Source organism: Macrotis lagotis, chromosome 4, assembly GCF_037893015.1.
Source record: "Macrotis lagotis isolate mMagLag1 chromosome 4, bilby.v1.9.chrom.fasta, whole genome shotgun sequence".
Lineage (NCBI taxonomy): Eukaryota > Metazoa > Chordata > Mammalia > Peramelemorphia > Peramelidae > Macrotis > Macrotis lagotis.
This window is the reverse complement of record NC_133661.1, coordinates 1,521,677-1,544,232: the sequence shown is the minus strand read 5'-3', so window position 1 is coordinate 1,544,232 and position 22,556 is coordinate 1,521,677. Positions and strand designations below refer to the sequence as shown.

General features: G+C 47.7%; 1 protein-coding gene across 6 annotated transcripts in view; it reads left to right on the top strand.

Moving 5' to 3' along the window:
* Nucleotides 1-22,556, top strand: part of INPP5A (inositol polyphosphate-5-phosphatase A) — a 193,827-nt gene that overhangs the window by 76,509 nt on the left and 94,762 nt on the right. For all 6 annotated transcript variants that reach the window (XM_074232115.1, XM_074232118.1, XM_074232117.1 and 3 more), the window contains one exon: nt 4,537-4,624. In XM_074232115.1, coding sequence (XP_074088216.1) covers nt 4,537-4,624 — 88 coding nt within the window. The remainder of the gene's footprint in view (nt 1-4,536; nt 4,625-22,556) is intronic.

The window sequence follows — 22,556 nt, the reverse complement described above, 5'->3', positions numbered from 1 at the left end:
CCACATTCCATCTTTTGGGGCCCCTGGGCATGGAGGAGACCTCCCCCCATTATCCTTCCCAGCCTTGTGGACTCTTCTGGGATGTGTGGCTTCTTCGAGAAAGCACAGGAATGTCCTCACCTCCACTCTGCCCCATTTGCAGGTGAGAAGCTCTGTTGGTTCATCCCCATATACCCAAGCCCGGTCTTGGATACTCAGCTGGTTCCAGTGCCAGCTGTGGCTCCCCAAACTTCTATCACCTCAGCCCACTCTTGGGGTGGGGCCCTTTTCCAGATGGACTTTTCCTGGTCCTGAGAAGTGCTTGTTGAGAGTTTCCCTGAGATGCTACCCTAGGAGGGGCCCAGGCCCATCTCCTCACTTGCCACAGGCCGACCTCCTCTGACCTAGTCTAGCCCCAACTCTCTTCAGCTTCCCTTGGAATGCTGTAGCTCAACTCCTGAAGGGAACTTAGTTTCAGTACATAGTAGGTGCTTAAGAATGTTAACTGACTGACCCCAGGCACTGAGAGCAAACTGACTTCCTGTCTTGAACTCAGATTCTCAATTGACTCGGTATTCACAGACATGAATCCACCAATAGTCAGCTAACTACAAAAAACCCCACTGACTTTCTTGGCAGGCTTACAGACTTCTTGGGGTGGACCCAATGGGCTGCATCATTTCTGAACTAGCCTCTGGAGGCATAGTGTGAGTAGTGCCTGCCTTGACAAATCCATCAAAAACCCAGAAACAGAAGTGGGTACACTGTCTGTGACCCCATACCTCCTGAGAACCAGTCATGCCTGCTTCCGTCCAGGAGCTCCAGTCTAGCCTGCTCTGCCCAGGGTCTCGAAAGCCAGGAATGGCAATATGGGCTCCCCAGGGCAGCAGGTGGAGAAGTGTTGTCAGGACTGAGATGGAACCTTGGCTGCAGGGACCATATCAGGGCCAGCAGGGATCCTTCCAGCAGTTAAGAGACCTTTTAGGTAGGGCCTGGTTTTCATCTTGAGGGTAACAGAAATCTTATTTCTGAGATCTCCCACATCTTAATTTCTGGTCTCTGAGGTAGCCCCTCCCAGAAGCAGCAGGAATAAATTCTCACATTGGTATTGGCTGTTGATGGGGCTCTGTTTCTTAAAAAAGTCTTGACCAGATCATCTACCTCATGTATTTTTGGTGGGGTAGGTGGATTAGGAAGAGAGAAGAGACACCTGGACTTGGGCTAGAATGCCAGTCCAGTTTTTTTTTTTCAGGTAGATAAGATTTGTCACTCCACTCCCCATGAGACCCTGGAAAAGTTATATTAAAAGGATAGTTGATGAATACCTAGAGAAGGAAGCAGTGATCAGTGAGAATGATCCTGATCTAGTGGGATCCATACACCAATGGAATCAGAAGTCTGGATGACCTCTCCCCCTCCCCCAGAGTAAACCAACAATCCTATCACCTCTCTATGAGGGATCCAAAAACCCTCAGCCTGAATCCTAGATAAAGGTGTAGATAGACAAAATCCTGTCTGAAAATGTAAGTAGGTCAGACTTTTGAATTGGCTTCTGGGAGAAGGGGCAGGATTGGGCTACCTCAGGAGAGGGTTTGCTTCAGAATGGGGGAGGGGTGATTGGCCCATACATTCAGAATAGCATATTCAAACTTTGCCATACCACAAGGTATCTACAGAAGGGTGATGATGAGGATGCAGAAAGACCCTGAACCTATTTCCCTTTAGAGAACTAGGGAAATCTTGCCTAGTCTGTGACTTGCAAGCTGTCTCTCAGGCTTTCGATGACTGCCTTGCCAGGAGATGGATTTGGTTTGTCTCCTTGACCCCCTCTGAGGACACCATTCAGAGTTCAGAATGCAAATGGGAAAGCAAATGAACAGTGATACCCTGGAGAGAGAACTGCAGGCAGTGAATGGAGAGGGAGCGGGGGCCAGCCTGGAGGAAAAGTAGAAGGAAAATGACCCAACAAAGTCTGTCTCATGGAAGGGGAAAGAAACTTATTCAACTTGGTCCTGCAGGGCTCTCTGAGGCTAGCCAAGTTATCTGTCAAAGAGAGGGTAGTAAGTTCTGTGACAATGAGACAGAGAAAAGTAAAATCACAGCTCCTGCCCTCACGGTTTATACATTCAAATGGAGAAGAGAACCCTCAAGTGAATTAGGTACATTTAAGATTTTACATGGAGTGTAAATGCAGGGAATGGGGAAGGGTTTCCTGCTAAAGGTGGGATGTGCCCAGGGAAGCCAGAAAGCTGAGATGGAGAAGGAGAGCATGCCAAGTAGGGGTGACAGTTCCACCAGAGACGACGGAGGGGCGGAATCCGCCAGAGACGATGGAGGGGCGGAATCCGCCAGAGACAATGGAGGGGTGATGGAATCCACCAGAGATGACAGAGGAGTGATGGAATCCACCAGAGATGACAGAGGGGCGGCGGAATCCACCAGAGACGACAGAGGGGCGGCAGAATCCACCAGAGATGATGGAGGGGTGGCGAGTTGGCCAGCATGATCCAGATTAAGATCTAGTAAAGGAGAAGGAACAGTCAGAAAGGTAGGAGGAGAACCAGGAGAGAGAGAGAATTGATGTACTAAAACCTAGAGAAATTATATCTAGGAGGAAACACTGAGCCCCCAGTATTATTAAAGGCTGCCAAAGAAAAGGAGAATGAAGAATGAGAAAAGACCATCATTGGGTTTGATAGTTAAGATGGTTGTGGGAAATTTGAGGTTCAGGGGGCAGCTAGGTGGTACTTGGCAAAAAACAAAACAACTATTTTTGGAGGACTCAGACGGGGAAGTACTCACAGTGGAGTCAGAGGAAGCGATACAGGGATATCCTGAAGGTCTCTTTTAAGAACTTTGGAATTGATTGTGCAGCTTGGGAGACACTAGCCCAGAATGCCCAGCATACCATGCCCTCATCAGAGAGGGTACTGTGTTCTATGAGCAAGGCAGAAGAACGGAAGCAGCTCAAAGGAAGCATGAGATATGTGTTTAAAATCCATGGACAAATGTGTGCCCAACCTGTGGTAGAGCATTTCAAGCATGGATTGGTCTGATCAGCCACAGTTGGACCCCTAGTAATTCATCTCTAAAATACTGATGTCGTTTTGTTCTTCTTTGATAACAAAGGACAAGAGCCAATCAACCAGGCAGTGCTATAGTATAGCGTGTGCTCGCTTGGAATCAGGGAGACTCATCTGCCTGAGTTCAAATCCAGGCTCAGACATTTAGCAGTTGTGTGACCATGGGCAAGTCATTTCACCCTATCTGCCTGGTTCCTCATCTGTCAAATGAACTGAGAAGGAGATGACCAATCTCTGCCAAGAAAACCCCAAATGAAGGGGCAGCTAGGGGTGCAGTGGATAGAGCACTGCCCCTGGAGTCAGGAGGACCTAAGTACAAATCTGGCCCCAGACAGTTAATAATTACCTGTGTGACCTTGGGGAAGTCACTTAACCCCACTGCCTCGCAAAATCCAAAAAGAGAAAAAGAAAGAAAAGAAAAGAAAACCCCAAATGGGGTCATGAAGAGTCGGACACAGTGGAAATGGTTGAACACCCGTCCTGTGAGATGTCAGAGGCTTGGGAGTCTGTTGGAGAGAGGAAGATATTGGAGTCAGGAGATGGAAGAGACCATGTCTCAGAGCCAGGCCCAATGAGGGTGGGAGATGGGTAGCAAGTTCTGCACACAAGAGTAGGGAAAGGTCTATGGACTCTGCCTTTCTAAGTATCCTCAACCCTTAACAGAATCCCTGGCAAACAGTAGGCGCTTAATAAATGTACAGTGATTTACTATCTAGAGAAAGGACCTTCTGGCACTAGTGCCAGAGTTGCACCCCCCCACCTCCAGTGACTGTGGTCCTAGTTTGTCCTGGGTTGGGGGTGGGGTTGTGTCTAGCCAATCACAGTATTCAGAAGGGGAGGAAGATACCTACATGTGTTCCCATAGACATTACATGTGTGTAGTCATTTTGCCATAAGGTCAGAGAGATTACAAGTGACTTCCTTCTAGTAGCTTCTTTGTCTCTTCATATTTGAATAAAAGTATTTTTCTGAGTAGTTTTTTTGGTGTGAGGTCCTAATGGATTCAGGTGTTTCCTTTCTCCTTTTTTTATTTTTTCCCTCCATCAGATTGGGGTGTATTGTGATCCTTAGGGTCCCTTAGAGGCCACATTGTCCATCCCTTGCTTTTACAAGCCAGTCTGGCTGCCACTGAGCATTTATGAAGTGCCTGCTGTGTGCCAGGCAGAGGACTAACCACTGGGGCTTAAGGAGCAAAGGAGTGTTGATTCTGTTGGCTGAGATGGCATGTGACCTCACCATCAGCCGCCTTCTCCACAGTCCATCATGTTTAGCTCAGACATGGACAAACTGTGGAACCTCTCATTTGCTTTGGGCCTCAGACCCCCTCCCTAAGCTAATAGGGTCATACTGGACCTTCTTATGCTCTTCCTAGCTCTGGGTGGGTCTCAGAGGGAGATCCAGGGGCTTCACATTCCTGGCTGCCCACCTGGAGATACCCTTCCCCGATGTTCATATGGTCCCTCTTGTTTTCTAGAGAACTCCTCTCCAGCGATGCAATGAAGGAATATAACCGGGCACGTGTCTACCTAGATGAGAACTACAAGTCTCAGGAGCATTTCACGGTAAGTCAGCCTGGCTCACCTTTTCCAGGGAGGCCGGGCTGTCATCTTGGGGAATGACTCTGGCTGCTCACTGATCCGACCTGGGAGTGGTAGAAGGGGGTAGGCCAGAGGCTTGAGACCTGTCATTGTGAAACCCTTCATTGTGAGGCTCAGCCTCATCACCTGTATCCCACTAACCTATGCTGTGAGACTCGGTGCCACCCCCCCCCCCCCCCATTAACTTGCTTCCTGAGGCCCCCCCCAGAACCTACAGTGTGAGATTCAGTGCCAGTCCTTTCCAGTAACCTGCATCAAGAGACCCAGCCCCCTTTTTGTTCCCCCTCACTCTGCTTGGCAGATGGTGGGGAACTGCCACCTCTACCCCACCCCTGAGCTCTCGGGCTGCATTGTGTGGCCCAATTTTGCTTTGGTTTCATTACTAAGGGCAACGCCGGCAAGATAGCGGCTGACAGTTTAGAGAAGGTGTGCATCTTACCTCAGACATGAGATAAGGCTTGACATGTTATACTTCAGTATCCTTAGCTGTCAAATGAGGAATTGGACTTTGTTTCTGTGAATCCTGTGGGAGGTGAGATGAACTGGTAGAGGAAACCCCCCAGTGACGACAGCCTCACATCTTTGCGTCGTCCATGGGAAGACCAACTGCAGAAGCGGGTATACCTTCAAATCTGATCTTGTAGAGAAAGAGGTTAAATGTTAGGAGAAATTAAATGCAATTTCACAGGCATGTCTTGGGGATGATGGATGGACAGATGATGCAGGGGTGAATTGGCTGCCAAGGGACGGAACTTGCCAGTCATGGCAGGGCAGGAAGAGGGTAGGGGGTGGATGCTGCCTCTGGGCTCCCTCAACTCTCTCTTACTATGAACCATCTTGCCCAACTTGGGCCCACAATGTGACTTGCTCTGGTCCTCTGGAGAAGACCCTGACAGTTCCCCAGGTTCCAGCTGCAGTAAGGACTGGGATGACCCAAGGACTCTTGAGGAGATTGACCTGGGCTGGTTGGGAGCCTTAGTTCAGGATTCCAGGACTGATAGCTTGGCTCCTCTGTTGGCCTTCCTATGGGAGATGCGTATCCCCCTGTGGAAGCCCGAGGGGCTGGGAGCTGACTGGGGAAATTGAGATTCATGTCTCCTGGGTGGACTGAGCCATGCTTTCTTTTCAGAAGGATTGTCTACTCTTCTCTCCCATTGCCACTAGGGTAGTCCCCCTCCTCCTGCCATGTTGGACATAGTCCAACTCCTTCCTGCTGCTTCCATCTCTCTCAAACAAGCCTGTTGGACTGGTCCCAGGATGCTTTGTTCTGTCTCACCTTCTTGCCTCTGAAGAGGCTGCTGGGAATGGTTTTCCTCCCCCCCTCTCCCTGCTAAAGTCCTGAGCTCCTATCAAAGCCCAATCTGAGGATCTGGGCACAGCCCAGACTCTGCCCACTACATGAAGTCCTTGCTCCCGCCCTTTGGTGGTCTTGGACAGGAACCCAGAGGTTGACTGTAGTTCCTGTCCAAGATGGAGCCACACATGATGCATCTGCTGAACAAGTGATTTCTTCTCCTTCCTGGGTGTCCCCTTGGGCTGATGTCTGGGGCAACCCTGCAACTCCTCCCTTTGGCCACTCTCTAGTCCCCCCATTCTGATTCTACCCAGGAGAACCTGCATCTCCCCTCCTGGGTCTCTGTAATGCTTCCTCAGGGTGCTTCCTAGATGCTGTCTTGATAGCCCTGAGGGTGTTCCCTCAGAATGTGGGACCAGGAGCATATCCTGACAGGCGGGCAGCTAGCTCTGCTTGGCACCACTGGAGGCAGGAAGCTCACCCCCTGGAGGCATCCCCTTGAGCTTTGCCCTGGAACTTCTGGGAATAATCTTCTCATGTTTTCCTTTTGCCCCACACTTAATGGATGCCACTCTTCCTCAGTTTCCCTCATAGACCTCCTGGGTTGGATTCTGTCCCCTCCTGAGCCCTGATGACCGGCAGACTGATAATTCCATGGGTCCTTTGCCTTGTGAACCCTGTTGGGGAGGGCGTGAGAGAGGAATTGTCCCTGGGCTGAGGATGATTTGTCCTTTGGCCCTTGTCCCTCTGTCTTATAAAAATACATCCATTGGGATCAACCTAGTGGTGGGAACCTAGCCTGGGAGAGAGGGGCTGAGGACTCTGCTGTCCCCCCTCCCCGGCCATAGCCAAGGGCTGGGTTTAGGAGAAGATGACGTCTCTCCTATGGGGAGAAAGGCAAAGTGAATTCTTGATGGATTAATAGTATCTGAGCAATATTTTTAGTTGAGTCTGCATCAGGTAATTGGCCATTAATTGAAAAAGGAAATTGAATTGGCTTCACCGTGTCCATCAATACTGTCCTGGTTATTCATGGATGAGTACATCCTTCTGTCTTTATGAGTCCTGGCAGCCTGGCCTTGAGCAAATTGGAAACGAAAGGAAGAAGGGAAAAAACATCAGGAGAAAGAGAGATGATGTCTTCTCGGTTTCCTCCGAGATTCATCTCCCATCTGCGAAGTGCGTTTTCACCAGGAGATGGAGCCCGAGGAGTGTGGAGGAAAGGCCTCCTGGCTCCTGCAGATGGTCCTAGTAGCGGATGAGCAAGGCCTTTGGAGCTGTTCGAGGGCTGGGCGTCCGAGGAGCTTGGGCGTCCCAGTGAGACCTCAGAGGGACCGAGAGGGAATTAAATCAGATGGACCTGGTTCTGGAGCCCATTTTGGGCTCTGCAGGGGGGCACTGATCGCCATGGTAAGAGACCTGGACTTGGAGGGATGAGGCGCGGCCCACAACCGGAAGCACAGGCACTAGAAGCCCCTCCAGGGTCAATGTGTTGCTACAAGCTAGCCTGACTCCCCATTCCCTCCCCACCTGGATACAGCCTCCCACCTTCTGACTGGGAAGGAGACCCCCCCCCCCCCAATCGCAGCCCCCTAGTCGGGGCATTTTTCCTTTCAGTCCCTTGTAGATTGGCTAAGGGTGCTTCCTGGATGCTGTCCTGATGGCCGTGAGGGTTGTGATGGCATTATCTAGGGAGCTGAGGCCCCACTTGTCCCTGCAGGACTTAATCCTCTCATTTCTACTTCCTTCAGCTCTCCTCGGAGGCCTGAATCAAATGTAGCCTCTGACACTTCATTGCTCTGTGACCCTGGGCCAGTCATTTAGCCTTTGTGTGCCTGTTTCCTCAGCTAGGAAACGAGGGTGATAATTCCCGGGCAGTCAGGGCGGTCAAATCTTCAAAGTCCCAAGAGCACAGATCAGCATAGGGTGGGCAGACACGCTCCCACCCGGATACACACTCGCCCACTCACATTCATACACACATGCAGACACACTCACATTCTGGGATTCATACACACTCACATCCACACACTCAGACCCACATACTCATACACACTCACACATATACACATTCTTGCACACATAAACACAGAGACATGCTCATAGACACATACACACTCACACATTCTCATGCACATTCACACCCACACACTCTGCACTCACATATATACATATTCCTACACATAGATACACTCACACAGACACACATGCACACCCAGAAACACACTCAAACACACGTACAGACACATCCACATTTCTTGCACATATAAACAGAGACATGCTCATACACACACATACACACATGCAGACACACATTCCAGCATTCATACACACTCAGACTCATACACAAACACACTCACACAGACACATTCTCCCGCACCCTCACCCCCCCACACATATACACACACACACACACACACACACACACACACACACACACACACACATTCTCACACACAGACACACTCACATGGACAAACATGCATACCCAGAAACACACTCAAACGCACACAGACACATATATTCTCACACACATCAACACAGAGACACACACATACACACTTAACACACAGACACACACCTCACACACATAAACACAGATACACACTTAGACACAGACACACATTCTAGCACACATAAACACACAGACGCTCACATACACACACAAACAGACTCACATGTACTCAGACATACACACACACGCTCACACAGCCATGCATGCATGTGGACATACACACACTAGATACACACACCCACACATAGACCTGCCCACACATACATACCCAGCACACAGCGACAAACACATAGAGATGTGTATTCTCTCCCCTTCCCTTCCCTCTTGGCTGCTCGATGGGACGATGGGGCGAGGGAAAGATCTGAGTTCGTTCCTGCCTCAGGCTCTGGCTAACCCTGGGGCCTTGGGCAAGGCTCTTTGCCTCTTCTTTCTTAGTTTCTTCCTCTGTAAAATGAGAGCCACCACAGCCCAGGTGTAATGCAGGCCTGTAAGGCAGGATAAGTGCTGCTCTTTATTTGCAATTTGACCAAAGAGAAAGAAGCATCTGGACTTGGAGCCAGGGCCTCCCAGAATCCCATGCCTGGACTAATAACCCCCTAAGGGACCGTCATAACCAGGGAACTTAGAGGATCCTGACTTGAGATTGAAGGGGTGTCCACCAGCCCCAGGAGAGAGCAGGCCCACGACCCAGGTAAGCTCCAAGCCCTGAGATCCCCATTCAGTGTGGCACCTGGGGGTCTTCTCACCAGGCTTATAGTCATTTCCATTCTAACAATAAGAGGAGTAATAATTACTCATCCCTATGGACTGATGGAGACCAGTTAGGATCTTCCTGTGATCATCTGGAGAAGGCAGGGAAGGCCTGAACAAGGGTGCTGTCCATGAGATAGGTCTTCGGTTTGGGACCTCCTCCTTTCTCCTGGCCCTGTGGAGGTGAGCCTGTGGAGGTGAGCCTGCAGAGGGGCCTGTGGCCTGACTGTCCCCTCAAGCTTGTAAGTCAATCTGAGGAACTTGTGACTCTCAAAGTTGGGGAAGGAACAGGGAGGGGAACAGTGGTCTCATCCCAGCACCCCACAGTTGGGTGATTGAGGAGAAGGCCTCAGAGTGGGTGTTTCTCCATGGAATGTTGATTTAAAATCTGTTCCCAGCAGCAAAAAGCCACTTCAGGCTAGCTGCTGACTTTTGGGGTTTCAGTGGTTGATGATTCTGGTGCCTCTGTGGGATGGATGTTTGCAAGGATTCAGAACCTGGGATGTGGCCCCTCTGTCTGCCTGGCTCCCAGAGCTCTGACCCGCTCTCCTGGCCTTGCAAGTTCCCAGTAGGCCCACAGTGGCTGAACCCAGGTGTTTTCTGTCCTTGGGACTTGTGGGGAGCTGGGCTCCAGGAGGCCTTGGTTCTGTTACAGTGAGACTTGTGCACCAGATGGTGACCAGGGAGCTGGGATGCTTGGCTTCTGAGCCTTGGACACAAGGCCCAGGGCATCCTTTCCTCTCTCCCCAAAGCCCTGAGACTCCCTGTGATGATTGAGCAAACAGAATGGAGAAATCTTCTGGGCATACAAGTAGCCAAAGGGCCTGGTTTAGTTCAATTTTGAAAATGATATTCTAAATTATTTGAGTTTCCTCTTTTAGACAAGGGACTTGGACTCAGAATGACCTGTAAAGGTCATCATTGAGGCCACATGGAAATAAGGATGTCAAGTTACTGAATGATCCCCACAGTGTCTCTCTAACCACCAAAGATCCCATGCAGTCAATCTAGTTCTTAAGCAGTGAGTTCCTTTCTGCCCATGGTTCATAATGAAACTTGAGGCGCAGGCAGGTCAGCCAGCCTTCTAGAAGCTTGCCAACTGATAGACTGCTGCTTGAAGCAGTTCATCTGGAGGCTGGAGGCGACACCTGACCAGCCCTTCAGCCATGTCCTCCCAGTCGCTTAGCATCTCCTTCCTGGATTCAGAAAATGAAGAAGTCCCCATTGCCTGCGGGAGTTTGTCCTAGGTGAAACCAGAGGGAATGCTGAAAAGACCCAATGCTGCTGGGGCTCCCCCAATTTGTGTCTTCTCCTTCTTTCCTATAGTTGACTCACTGGTGCTACCACTTACCAGTGGCCAACTTAATCTGTGGGAAAATGTAGCCAGCCTGGAGATACTTCCAGCCATCTATGTATAAAAGGCATTGATTAATCCTCATGGCTAGGTTTTGGGCATTCAGAGACACACATGGAGGCATCCCTGGCTGTTAGGGAGCCAAGGCAGATGTGTCAAAGTGGGCTTCTCAGCAGTAACCAAAGAAAGACACCTACTGTGGGAGAGGGAAGGGCATTGGCAGCTGGGGACTGGGCTGGCCTATCCACAAGCGCTTATGACGGTTCACCATTTGCCAGACTCTTCTGAGCAAGAAAGGACTTCCTGGGCATTGCGCTTGTGGGACTGTGAGAACTGTCCTCCCTTGGGGCTGACTTGTGGTTCATTGGGTTTCAGAAGCTTTTTTTTTTGTTCTTTAATTACATGCTGCGTTCCCAAGGGTCTTCCTTTTTTTCATACTTAGTTGTATCCCAGGGAAGTACTCTCTACCTACCTTGCTTCCCAGGCTCTAGGCTGAACTAACATCTCCAGGGGTGGCTCTTTGGAACATGGGCTGCTCGGATCCTGCCTGGGATTGCTAGTCATCTTTAAGAGCATCCCACTCCCATCCTAGAGCAGGGCGATGTGGAGCCCAGCCCCTCCTTCCTCCCTTTTCAACTGCACCCTCTCATTGCCCTGAGGGAAGTTTGGAAAGAGGGTCAAGCAAAGCTGACCCTCACCTCAGGGTAAGATGACGAAGTGTGCCCTCTGGGGTGCTTTTGTAATTTGATTAGAAGCCAATTCCCATGTGTTTTCCAAGGTCAGTTTTGTTACCTTTGAGAGGTAAGTGTGAGGGATCGTGGGAATCTCTGGGGTTTTGCTTGTGACCTTGTCAATAATGAGAGCTGTGGACAGAATCACTTGACTCCCAGTGTCATCTCAACTTTTCCTTCATGCTTGGTTTAAAAATGAGTCTTACCCAGTGTGCATCAGGCTCTCTCCAACCACGTGCCTGTTAACATTAGCCATGCAAGGAGAGGATGCTTAGCTAGCCAAGTGTCTCTCATGTCCTTTCACATTTCTGCATGTGACTTGGACCTGTTCTTGATGCAACCCAATCTTTTATTTAAAAAATGTTCTGGATTATGATTCTCCTCTCTGAAATTTAATACATTTAATTTAGAGTAATTAAGTTTAGGTTAGAGTTCGGGCTAGGGTTAGTTATTTAGCCTGATAAATTTAATATTTTTAAAAAAACAAGAAATGTAATAAATTCATCATTTCTCTAATTCCCATTTTGTTGATGACTTTTTTTAGTTGATAATATAAAATTAAAAAAAAAAAAAGAAAATTCCTAGATGAATTTTCTGTGAATCCACCAGATTCTTTAGACTGCACGGACTTTTCTACTTTGTCCAAGTTGCCTCCTTTAGTTTCCATCCAATGTGAGTCCTCCCATCTTTCCCAGGCTAATTTTAAGCCCCTGACTTTCTGCCAGCATTGCGCCAGAGCCTTTGAGTCTAGGTATAGGTCAGGCAGAGGATGTGCCTCTAGTTCTCCTTTCCTTTCCAATGAAAGGGTCTCCCCCCGCCCCGACTCCTGTCATTTCTACTCCAAAGATAGAAATCATCATCATCATCATTCTGCAACAACTATGTATGTATAAATGTTTACAGTGTAACATTAGTGTTACATAAGTGTGAGTAATACATTCTATCTATAATGTAATATAATTATCATTCTCGTTTAAGAATGAGGATTGTTGGGTTAGAACAGACGGGACTTTCAGGATCCTCCAGACTTTCAGTTTAATTGGCTTCCTACGGAATTTTATCTTTTTGATTTTTATGCATTTAAAAATGTGATTCTGAAAATGGGGCCCTGGATGACCTCAAAAAGGCTAAGAATCTTGGACCTCATCTCACCTTCTTTAGCAGTTGCAGAATGGTGGCTCAAAGAGAGGCCTCCCAGCTCCAATGCAGCAAGGGGAGATGGGTGACAGTTGTACTATCTCCCAATCTGCCATTCGGTCACACTTGCTTCTACCAGCCCTCACTGGCTGTCATCCTTCTCTCCTCAGGAGCTTCCTGTGAGCATCATCTTTTTAAGTTACTATTTTCTGTCATATAATTGGGCAAAATTATTCTAATAATTTTCCTTCTTTGCTTCTTCATTTGCCATGCATTATCCTTTTTCATTTATGATTATTAGCAATTTGATTTTCCTCTTTTGAGGGGAAGTAGTATGGAAGACAAGATCCAATTAGCCTGTCTATTAGTTTTCCCCAAAAGAAACCCTTCTAGATTTATTTATCATTTCAATAATTTTTTGTTGTTGTTTTAAATTTTGTTGATCTGTTCTTTGATTCTCAGAATTCCTATTTTGTGCTTAGGTTTAAAAAATTTTTTTAGGTTTTTGCAAGGCAAATGGGGTTAAGTGGCTTGCCCAAGGCCACACAGCTAGGTCATTATTAAGTGTCTGAGACCAGATTTGGACCTAGGTACTCCTGACTCCAGGGCCGGTGCTTTATCCACTGTGCCAACCTAGCCACCCTTTTTTTTTTTTTTTTGCTTTTCTAATCTCTTTGGTTGCATATCCAGTTTATTAGTCTGTTCTTTCTCTATTTTGTAAATGAATATGTTTAGAGAGAAAATTTTCCCCTAAGAAATGCTTTGATTCCAAAAGGTTTAATGTTTAATATTTTGCAAAGTATTGTCATTTTCTATCATGAAACTAATTTGTCCTTAGACATGCCAGTACTGAAGGTTTAGTCCCCAGTTAAGTTTGAATCATTTCTTTTGAGACTCTTTATTAATTATAATTATTAATAATTATGAGGTTTTATGCCCTGGCACAATTTGGTTTTTGTAAAGGAGCTGAGAAATATGTCTATTTTTCTCTTTCCATTCAGTAATTGTCAAATATCTATTTGTCTATTCCCAAATTGTAATCTGGTACTTCTTTCTCATTTATCTTCTTTTCTAGACCTGAAGGGGAAAGTTTGTTTCTTGGCTATTATAAAAGCATTGCCATTGCCTTCTCCCTGTGTTGCAGTTAGCTAACTTTGCCATCAAGTGTTTAGATCCTTTGCTGCTCAAAGGAAAAATGCTAAGGGAACTAAGGATGTTTCAGTGGGCCAGGCCTCTGCTAAGTGCTCATTTGGTCCTTTGATATTATTTCATTTTCTTTGGTGTCTTTGAATTGCTTCTCTCTTATCTCCTTATATTTTTTTCATTGTTTCTTATTTGAGGCTTGTTGTTAAAGATTCCCAGAAGTCATGTTTCCTTTCATACTGTCCCTGGTTAAGTCCTTGGCAGGGACTCATTGGCAGCTTTGCCAGGGACTGCTCAGCTCAACCAAATGTGTATAAACTAGAAGGAGAGACCTTGTGGTCTGACCACCCTGGACCCCAATGCCTTTTGTGCTTGTAGTTCTGCTTTGGGGATCATTGAACCATCTCTCGAAGCCTTTTCTGATTCTCCCAGTTGTGACTGTACTCTCATCCTTCCAGCTTCTGGGGGTTCATTTCTCTTTTTCACTCCTCCCCTGAGTTCATAGATTGCCCTAACAGGGCAAAGGCCTCAAATTAGGGAGTAGGGGTAAATGAAAATACATACTAATGGACATTTAATTGCCTTGGATTGGATACCGAAATTCATAATGTTCCAACAACTCCCATTACAAGGGAGTCAACTGAGACTCAGAGGGGTCAGAAATTGGCAGAGGCAAGGCAAACCACCAAGCCCTGATTAAATCAACCTTTATTAAGCACCTTCTCTGTGCTAAGTCCTGGAGATACAGAAAAGAGGCATAAGACAATCCCTGACCTCAAGGAGCTTATAGTCTAATGGGGGTGGGGAGGGAATAACATGCAAACAGAGACAAAGAAAACATATAGACAGGATCACTAGGAGATAATGAAGAGAGGTAAGATTCCTGAAGAAGGGGGGGATTTTAGTCAGGACTTGAAGGAAGCTGGGGAGCTCAGTGGACAGAACAGAAGAAGAAGAACATATAGAGTCATGTTCATGGGAAAGTCAGGAGGCCAGGGATGAGGTGTAAGAAGACTGGAAAGGGAGAAGGGGACTGGATTATAAAGGATCTTTAATAGACCATTTTGTACTTGATACCCCAGGCCAAAGGGAGTCACTGGAGCATATTGTGTAGGGGATGACACAGTCAGACCTGGACTTTAGGACAATCACAATACTGGCTAAATGGAGATTGGATTGGAGAGGGCAGAGATCTGAGGCAGGCAGACCACCCACCATTATTGCAGTAGTCAAGGTGTGAGGTGATGAAGACCTGGACCAGGTTGGGGGGGGGGGGTCTGGCCTTGGCGCCATATTGGATTGGGGTGGATGAGAGATGGTGACTTTTAGGTGGGGAGCCTGAGGGATGGGGAAGGTAGGAAGAAGGTCAGCCTTGGGGGCCAATATCATCAGTTCTGTTTTGGACACATGGAGTTAGAGGCAAGACTAAGATGGGCCTTCTCATCTCCCCAAGTTCTTGCTCCCATACTTGCTGTCTCGGGAGAGCATGTTGGTCATTAAGTCAAATACTCCCTGTGGCTTTATTTCTCTCCAGTTTAACAGTGACCAGAAACTGAAACGCTTACAAATCGATAGGTCACATCAACCCCTTTTAAGGATGCTTTATGATGGCCGTAAAATTGGCTACAGCCCTAGGCTGTGGGTAGCCCGGCCTCAACTCCCTCCTTGTCAGCTCTGAGTAGAAAGAACAATTCAAGAGGGCATGTATATCCACAAAGGCCTGGAGGCAGAGACGAGGGTCTGGCCCCTAAGCCGAGGTGCAGGAGCCATTCACCGTTTTCTTCCTCTCCAAGGGATGGTTTTAATCTGTGCCATCTGCCAGATGGGTCCAGAAATCTAGACCTTGCTTTGTTGGTTTGGGGTCCTGTCCCATCACTGCTAGGGAGTCAGACAGGCCCAGAAGTTCCAATTGAAGATGCAGCTCCTCTGATCTTGGAGTCCCATGCAGAATGCCTGCCTGCTTCATTTTTTTGTGGCCCTGGACAGACTGGCCTTGGGGTGCTTTCCTTGCCTGATGGTGGGAGAGCCCTGGAGAGTCCTCCCTTTAATTTCTGCCCTTCCCCCAGTGGCCTTTGATTAAAGGTGTTTCAATCCCTGCAGACACCTAGGTCATGGGAGCCTGGGGTCTTCCTCCTTTGGAGGAGGGTCCCAAAATTTGCTTTTCCCTAGGATTTGTCTATATGACTCTTGGACCTCAGAATTCTAGTAATGACAGCAGTTTGATCTCAGTAGCAGAAATTAAACATTCCCAGAGGCTGCCAGTCTACACACTCTACCCATGGCACCTAAGTCCATAGGGACCCACCTGCCTGCTTGATCCAAGGCTCTTGGTGAATCTTCCCCTGGCAGAGTGAGAACGATCCAGGTATGGCCTCCAGTGGCCCACCCTGCCCTGCCCAGGCCCCTTGGCACCCAGCTGCTGGTGCTCCTTCGTTTTTGAGGCAGTCTATTGATCACTATCTCCAACAGCACAGAAATAATGTGTCTAATTTAACTGGCCACATAGAGGAGTATGGAAAAAGCATTACTTATCCCTTGAAAGGCCCAGGACGTCAATAGAGGACATAACATTAACGACTTTCCTATACACCGCCTTCGAAAATGGCTAAATGAGGAAGAAATTACAAATTTATTTTCGTATAATTTCCACAGTTGTCTTGTTTTACTGCGGCAGTAAAACACAAGCTGGAAATGCCAGTCAGAGCCCTTTCCCAAGCATTTGTCTGTCCTGGGCAGCCAGAAAGGAGGACCAGAAGCTGTGTGTGTGTGTGTGTGTGTGTGTGTGTGTGTGTGTGTGTGTGTGTGTGTTTGTGTATGTGTGTGTGTGTGTAGTGTGTGTACTTGGGTATGGTGTGGGTGGATTTGGTATGTATGTACATGTGCATGTGTTGTTTGTTGTGTGTAATGTGTGCACAGGTGGTGTGTGTAGTATATATGCACATGTGAAGGTAGATGGTGTATGTGTGGTGTATGTGTGTGATGTGTATAAGTGATGTGTGTGGGGTGTGCACACATGTGGGTGGCATGCGTGTGTGGGTGTGCACTCCTTTGCTGTCCTCTCCCCAACTGATGCCAGGCCTGCAGGTTTCATTGGAATCCTGGAGCCCCACTCCTGAGACCTTGTCCAAGTTCAGGCATCTCTTAGTTCTGAGTGGGAGGGCCCAGCCCAGACCTTGGGAGGCAGACGGGCCAGGACCTCTGGAGCCTGGAATGCAGAGAAGCCCTTCCCCTCATCTGTCTTTCCTCCCTCTGCTCACCCTATAGTCCTTCTGGGCCAGGACCCAGATTCTCAGCTAGTTGTCAGGGGAGTGTTTGGGGGGTAACTGGGATGAAGAGAGAGAACATCCAGCTTTGAAGGTCCCATGGTTCCGTGGGGGTTGCCCTGCCAAACTCCTATCTCTGTCTCCTCCTCTGTCTTATGGCTGGGCAGTAGTGACTCTGACAAGTGCTCTGGCAGTACCAAGTCATGGCCTCACCTAGGCCTGTTCCTGCTGCATGTTAGAAGACAAGCTTCAGTGGCTGTCTGGCATGGTGAGATGTGACCAGGAGCAGACCTGGTTCAGAAAGGGCATGTTTTTGGTAGGGCACGCAGAGAGGGGTGGTGTTCACCTGCTTTGTTAGGGAGTCAAAGGGTACGATGTTTGTTTTTTATTTTCAAAGAATTCCATGACATCAAGGAGGTGATGCCATAGCAAGTATATGAATTGGTTTTGGCGGGGAGGGCTGTGCCTCATTTGACCAGATATGAATCAGGAAGACTGGAGAGGGCCCTGGATGTGGAGCAGTCTTAGGTGACTTGCCCAAGGTCACACCTACACACCCCATACTCACAATCATGCTTACACCCCCATTTACACACCTACACCCACCAGTTAGGAGGTGTCAAGTGTCTGAGGCTGGATTTGAACTTAGGTCTTAGCCACCCAAATTTAGGGTGGGTTTAATCACGGACATTTCTCAGTCAGGACCCTGGACAGCGCACCAAGAATCAGTGAGGGAGACATCGTGAATCTCCAAAAATAAAAAAACCAAAACAAAACAACCCCCCCCCCCCCCAGCTTGGTCTCTGAGTATGGATTTGCACCTTCCAAGTGGTGCCTGTGAGTTGGTTGATTTTCTTTGAGATCTGTAGGGAAGGGATGGCCCTACAGTCATGACCTGGAAAGCTCAACCCTTAGGGCTTGGCTTCTTCCCCAGAGCTTCTGGCTCTGCCCCACACCTTGGGCTGTGACTTCTTTTCTGACCCTTCCCACTTTCCCCTGCAACAATCCTGGGAGCTATGGAATGGCAGTAGAAAACCCATTTTACAAGGGAGAAACCCAAAACCAGAGAATTAAATCAACTTGCTTCCAAATCAAAGGTTTGTGTCAAAGTCACAATTTGAACCTTGGTTTTCTTACTCCTGTTGTTGCCACTCTGAATAAATGTGTGGTTTTTTGTTTTGATGTTTTTATGCCCCCACTGAATTTCCAAAGGTTGAATCTGGACTTCCTGAAAGGTCAAAAGATGAGATGAGAAAGCCTGTGGTTTAAGGAGGAAACAATGAAGGCAAATGGAATATAAAGCTGTTTATTGAAGGGAGAAATAAATGGTGGGCTGAGTCAGGACAGACTCCAGCAATGGTAGTAGGGAGAGCAAGCCTTTTTATAGGGTTTTGGTCATAGGAGGCAGAATGGTATGGTTTTTATAAGGACTGAAAGCCATTTGGAGACTCCATGGAGGATGTGTTTTGTTTGGGGGTCACCAAGGTGAGATTGGGAGTTGGTTGTAGTTTCTTTAGAAGTTAGCATTAATTTTCTCAGGAAAGGATGCTCAACAGGTCTCACCTGGATAACAGTGAAACCCAGGCCTGAATCTACCTTTCCAACCTTTTTGTTTTAATTTTACTAAGGGTATTGAAGCCATAGGTTGTTTCTTCTGGAGCTTCTTCTAGTTGAATGGGAGCAATGATATTATCAGGTACAGCAAGGGTAAATGAAATCCTTGGACCTGAAATAGCATTATAGATTTGGCCATTTGAGAAAGTGCAATGCTCACTGTTTTTTGGATGAAAGATGTAAGCATCTGGAACAAATAGAGGACCTAAGAAGAGTGCCAAAAAGATCATGATTGGTGGGGTTATTATGGGAAGTCAAGATATATGTGGGAAGACTAAAACCAACTGGACCAGGTTTCAGCTGATTTTTCCCTAAGACCTGAGACTGTACTGATTCACATAGAAATAGCATTCTTCATCCAGGAACAAGCAGAGGCCTCCCTTCTCAGCAGTCAGTAGGTCCAGGCCCCGTCTGTTTTGTAAGGTTACAATGGCTAGAGAATCCAGCTGATCTTGAATCTGTAGAAGACTTTTGGCTATTTCATCAAGACTTTCCTGAAGGTCTTGGGCTAACTACTGGAAGTAATACTAGAAGAGAAGTTATGATGCCTCCTACTCTCCTGCCCACTCCAGAAAGGATGCCTATAGCCACTAAGAAAGGAATGAGGGGGGCAGCTAGGTGGCGCAGTGGATAGAGCACCGGCCCTGGAGTCAGGAGTACCTGAGTTCAAATCCGACACTTAATAATTACCTAGCAGTGTGGTCTTGGGCAAGCCACTTAACCCCATTGGCCTTGCAAAAACCTAAAAAAAATTTTAAAAAATTAAAAAAAGGAATGAGCAAGGACCCTTTGGAATCTTGTGTATGTCTTGAGGATAACCATAAGGGACTGGTTATTAGGGGCTGCCTTGGTGTGGGGTGAGAGGTAGACCAGGGGTAAATACCTGTCTGGCTGGGGAAGACATAGGCATTCAACATTCTCACAGAAGACCAATCCCATCTCCTTTCAAGCATACACTATGCCCATGGTTCTGATGAACATCTCCTATGTGGAACTTTGACAGGACCAAAGCAAATCCAAATGAGATTTAGGGAACTTGATTGGTTTGCTCCAGAAGAGATATGAATGTCTAATGGCCTTGCACCAAGTCATGCCAACAGTCTTGTGTTAAGTGACCTCTGTGGGTCAGGTACCAGGGAGACAAGCACATAGGCTAGACTTAGCTCTTTGAGTGTCAGTGAGATGTAGTGAGATGAAGCTGGGAGCAGAATGGGGGTGCTTCATTCCAGAGTGCCAGGATAGGGTTAAGAGGCACCAATGTGTCTTCTGGCTTGTGTGAGGAAGATCTGGGGCAGATGACGCCCAGCATGGTGACTAGAATGTTGGAGGGTGATCATCAGAGAGTCCTAAAAACTTCCTCAGTGGAAAGAAGTAAAGGTGAGGACTGTAGGAAGCATCACAAACTTGTCACACACTCACACACACACATACACACACATTCATCAAAACCTCCATACTTACACACATAGGCCAAACAGTTCACTGCTAACTACCTCACAATGGTTTCATCCTGTAAGAAGCAGCACAAGTTCTAATCAGCATGGGACATGATAGATTGGGTACTCTTGTGGAAGTGACAGTGGCTCTTTGGGGTAAGCGGTCACTCCCTCATGGAGTTTGTGTTAGAGGAGCGAGAACAGGCCTAGTTTGAAATGATGTGAGAACATCCTAAGAAGGTTCCAAGAGAGGCTCCCTCAGACCCTGTGGCTTCAGTGCAGGAGTCCCCCCCAAGAGAATCCCATGAATGAATTTTGGGAAAAGACAGATGGCGGCAGTGAGACGTACCAGTATCTTCAGAAACAGCCTCGATTTCACAAAATGGAAGCAAGGGGCCCTTAAGAGGCTCCAGATGACAGTGGAGACAAGGGCCCTTCTCCATGATTGCTGATTCCCCCACTCCCATGGTGTCAGGGATGCCAAAGATCAGAATGAGCCCTGAGGCTTGAGGAAAGGCCTGGACAACACAAGCCATGTTTAAACTACCTTGGGGAAAGAAAGGATCAAAGAAGGGAGTGAATCCCTATACGGAGTTAATGCAACAATATTTTTTTTTTTTAGTTTTTGCAAGGCAATGGGATTAAGTGGTTTGCCCAAGGTCACTTGGCTAGATAATTATAAGTGTCTGAGGCCGGATTTGAACTCAGGTACTCCTGACTCCAGGGCTGGTGCTCTCTCCAATGTGCCACCTAGCTGCCCCCAATGCAACAATATTGATGAGCATCTTAGTGAAGACAGGGCTCTTCAGTTCTTAAAATATTGTGCTTCTGCCAAGAAGAACATCCTTTGAACTGGAAAGGCAGAGTCCAGATGACTGTGTCTGCAGAGACAGGCACAGGGAGATAGAGCATGAGACAGCAAGAGAGAGAGAGAGAGAGAGAGAGAGAGAGAGAGAGAGAGAGAGAGAGAGAGACAGAGACAGAGGAATTGATTCCCAAGTTTAGTGATGAGATGGTAGGAAAGCTCTGAGCTGTCCTTGGGGAACACATATCCTCTGATCCAGGCATTCGCTGTCCTCAATGGAAGAAGCCACCCAGCTGTTGAGCCCTCACTGGTGCTTTTTGAACCATCATGGACAATGGAGACATGCCCTTGGATAACATGTTTTAATCAAAGGAAGAGGAGAATGGAGGCTGCAAGCTGTAAGCCAATGAACTAACTCTCCTCCCTGAAGAACATTCCAGAAAGGGAATGGTGGGTGAACTTGTGAACAAGGGAGTGAGGATCCCAAGGACCAGCTCCAGCGGGACAGCCCTGTCTTGCTCCTCTTGCAAGGTTGCATTAGGGCTGTGTCCTTTGGGGAAGTGTTTGATGAGGAAAGACATTTGACAGGAACTAGTTGGTGAGATGACGAGACTCAAAAAGAAGCAGTTGATGGTTTGAGGTCAGCTTGAAAGGTCTCTAGGGAAGTGCCACAGAGGGATCTGTCTGCCCTAGGATCTCAACTGTTGGACACTTTGATCATTCACTATCATAAAGGCCCAGATGCATGTTCTTCAGAGTCACAGAACATGAAGCTGAATTTGAAATCTTGTCAGTCATTCCATTGGGTTGAATCAGATCAGGGGACATTCCCTAGACACCTGGATAGAAAATAACCAGCTCCCCAAGCAGAAGATGGGGAAGCATGGTCAGAGAGCAGAGGGCCAGGAGGTTCCCACTGGAGGGCCCCCACACTTTCTCTGTCCTGTGTCCTGATCATCCAGCAGTTCTAGGCTTTGCAGTGAGGGAAGGGGCTGAGAAGCCAGAAGGCATCTCCAATGGGGAAGTACAGAGGCTGTGGCCAAGCAAAACTAACCCTAACCCTGTCCAAACTTGCAGAGTGCACCAGGTTTTCTGGTGAAGGATTTTTGTATTCTATTGTGCATTGGGTAAAAGAAATCTTAACAGGTATTCAATTTTTTCATGATTTCAAAAAGGAATTCAGTCATTCATCAATAAACATTAAGTAGCTACTGTGCACCAGGCCCTGCCCTCACAGAGCTTACAATCTAACTGAGGAGACAACAAGCAAACTCGAGGTGACAATTCATGAGAGAAGGCACTAGGAGTAAGGAGGGTGGAGAGGGCTTCTTGTGGGAGGCCAGGGAGTTGAGGAGGGAGAGCTATCCAGGCTTGGACAGGCAGCTAGAGGCCTGCCAAGGAGTTGAGTCAGGATTAGCTTTCTTGTTTACTCTAACAGATAGATATTGTGTGGTGTGTGTGTGTGTGTGTGTGTGTGTGTGTGTGCATGTGTCTACATGGGGAGCTGGGGTGACACTTGTCAAAAAGCAGCAGGTACTGCTTGGGCTCTTTCCTTCTCCTGGCCCCTGCCTCCCACCCCCAGGGACAAAACGAGAAAGTATAGGGAGGAGTGAGTGTCCCCACATCTGAGACTCCCCACTCATTCTCTTGGCATTGAGCCAGGTCGCCCCATCTTGGCCAATCTGACGGCTTCATAACTCAATTCTGTCGGCCTCCACTACCCCAGCCAAGATCAATAGAGCTTCTAGGACTCCAGAGTGATGCATTCTCTTCCCAGCGACCCTTCTCTTCTTTTTCCTGGCTTCCTTTTCTTCCCCTCCCCTTCCCATGTCTCTACTCTGAGTAAGATTTGGA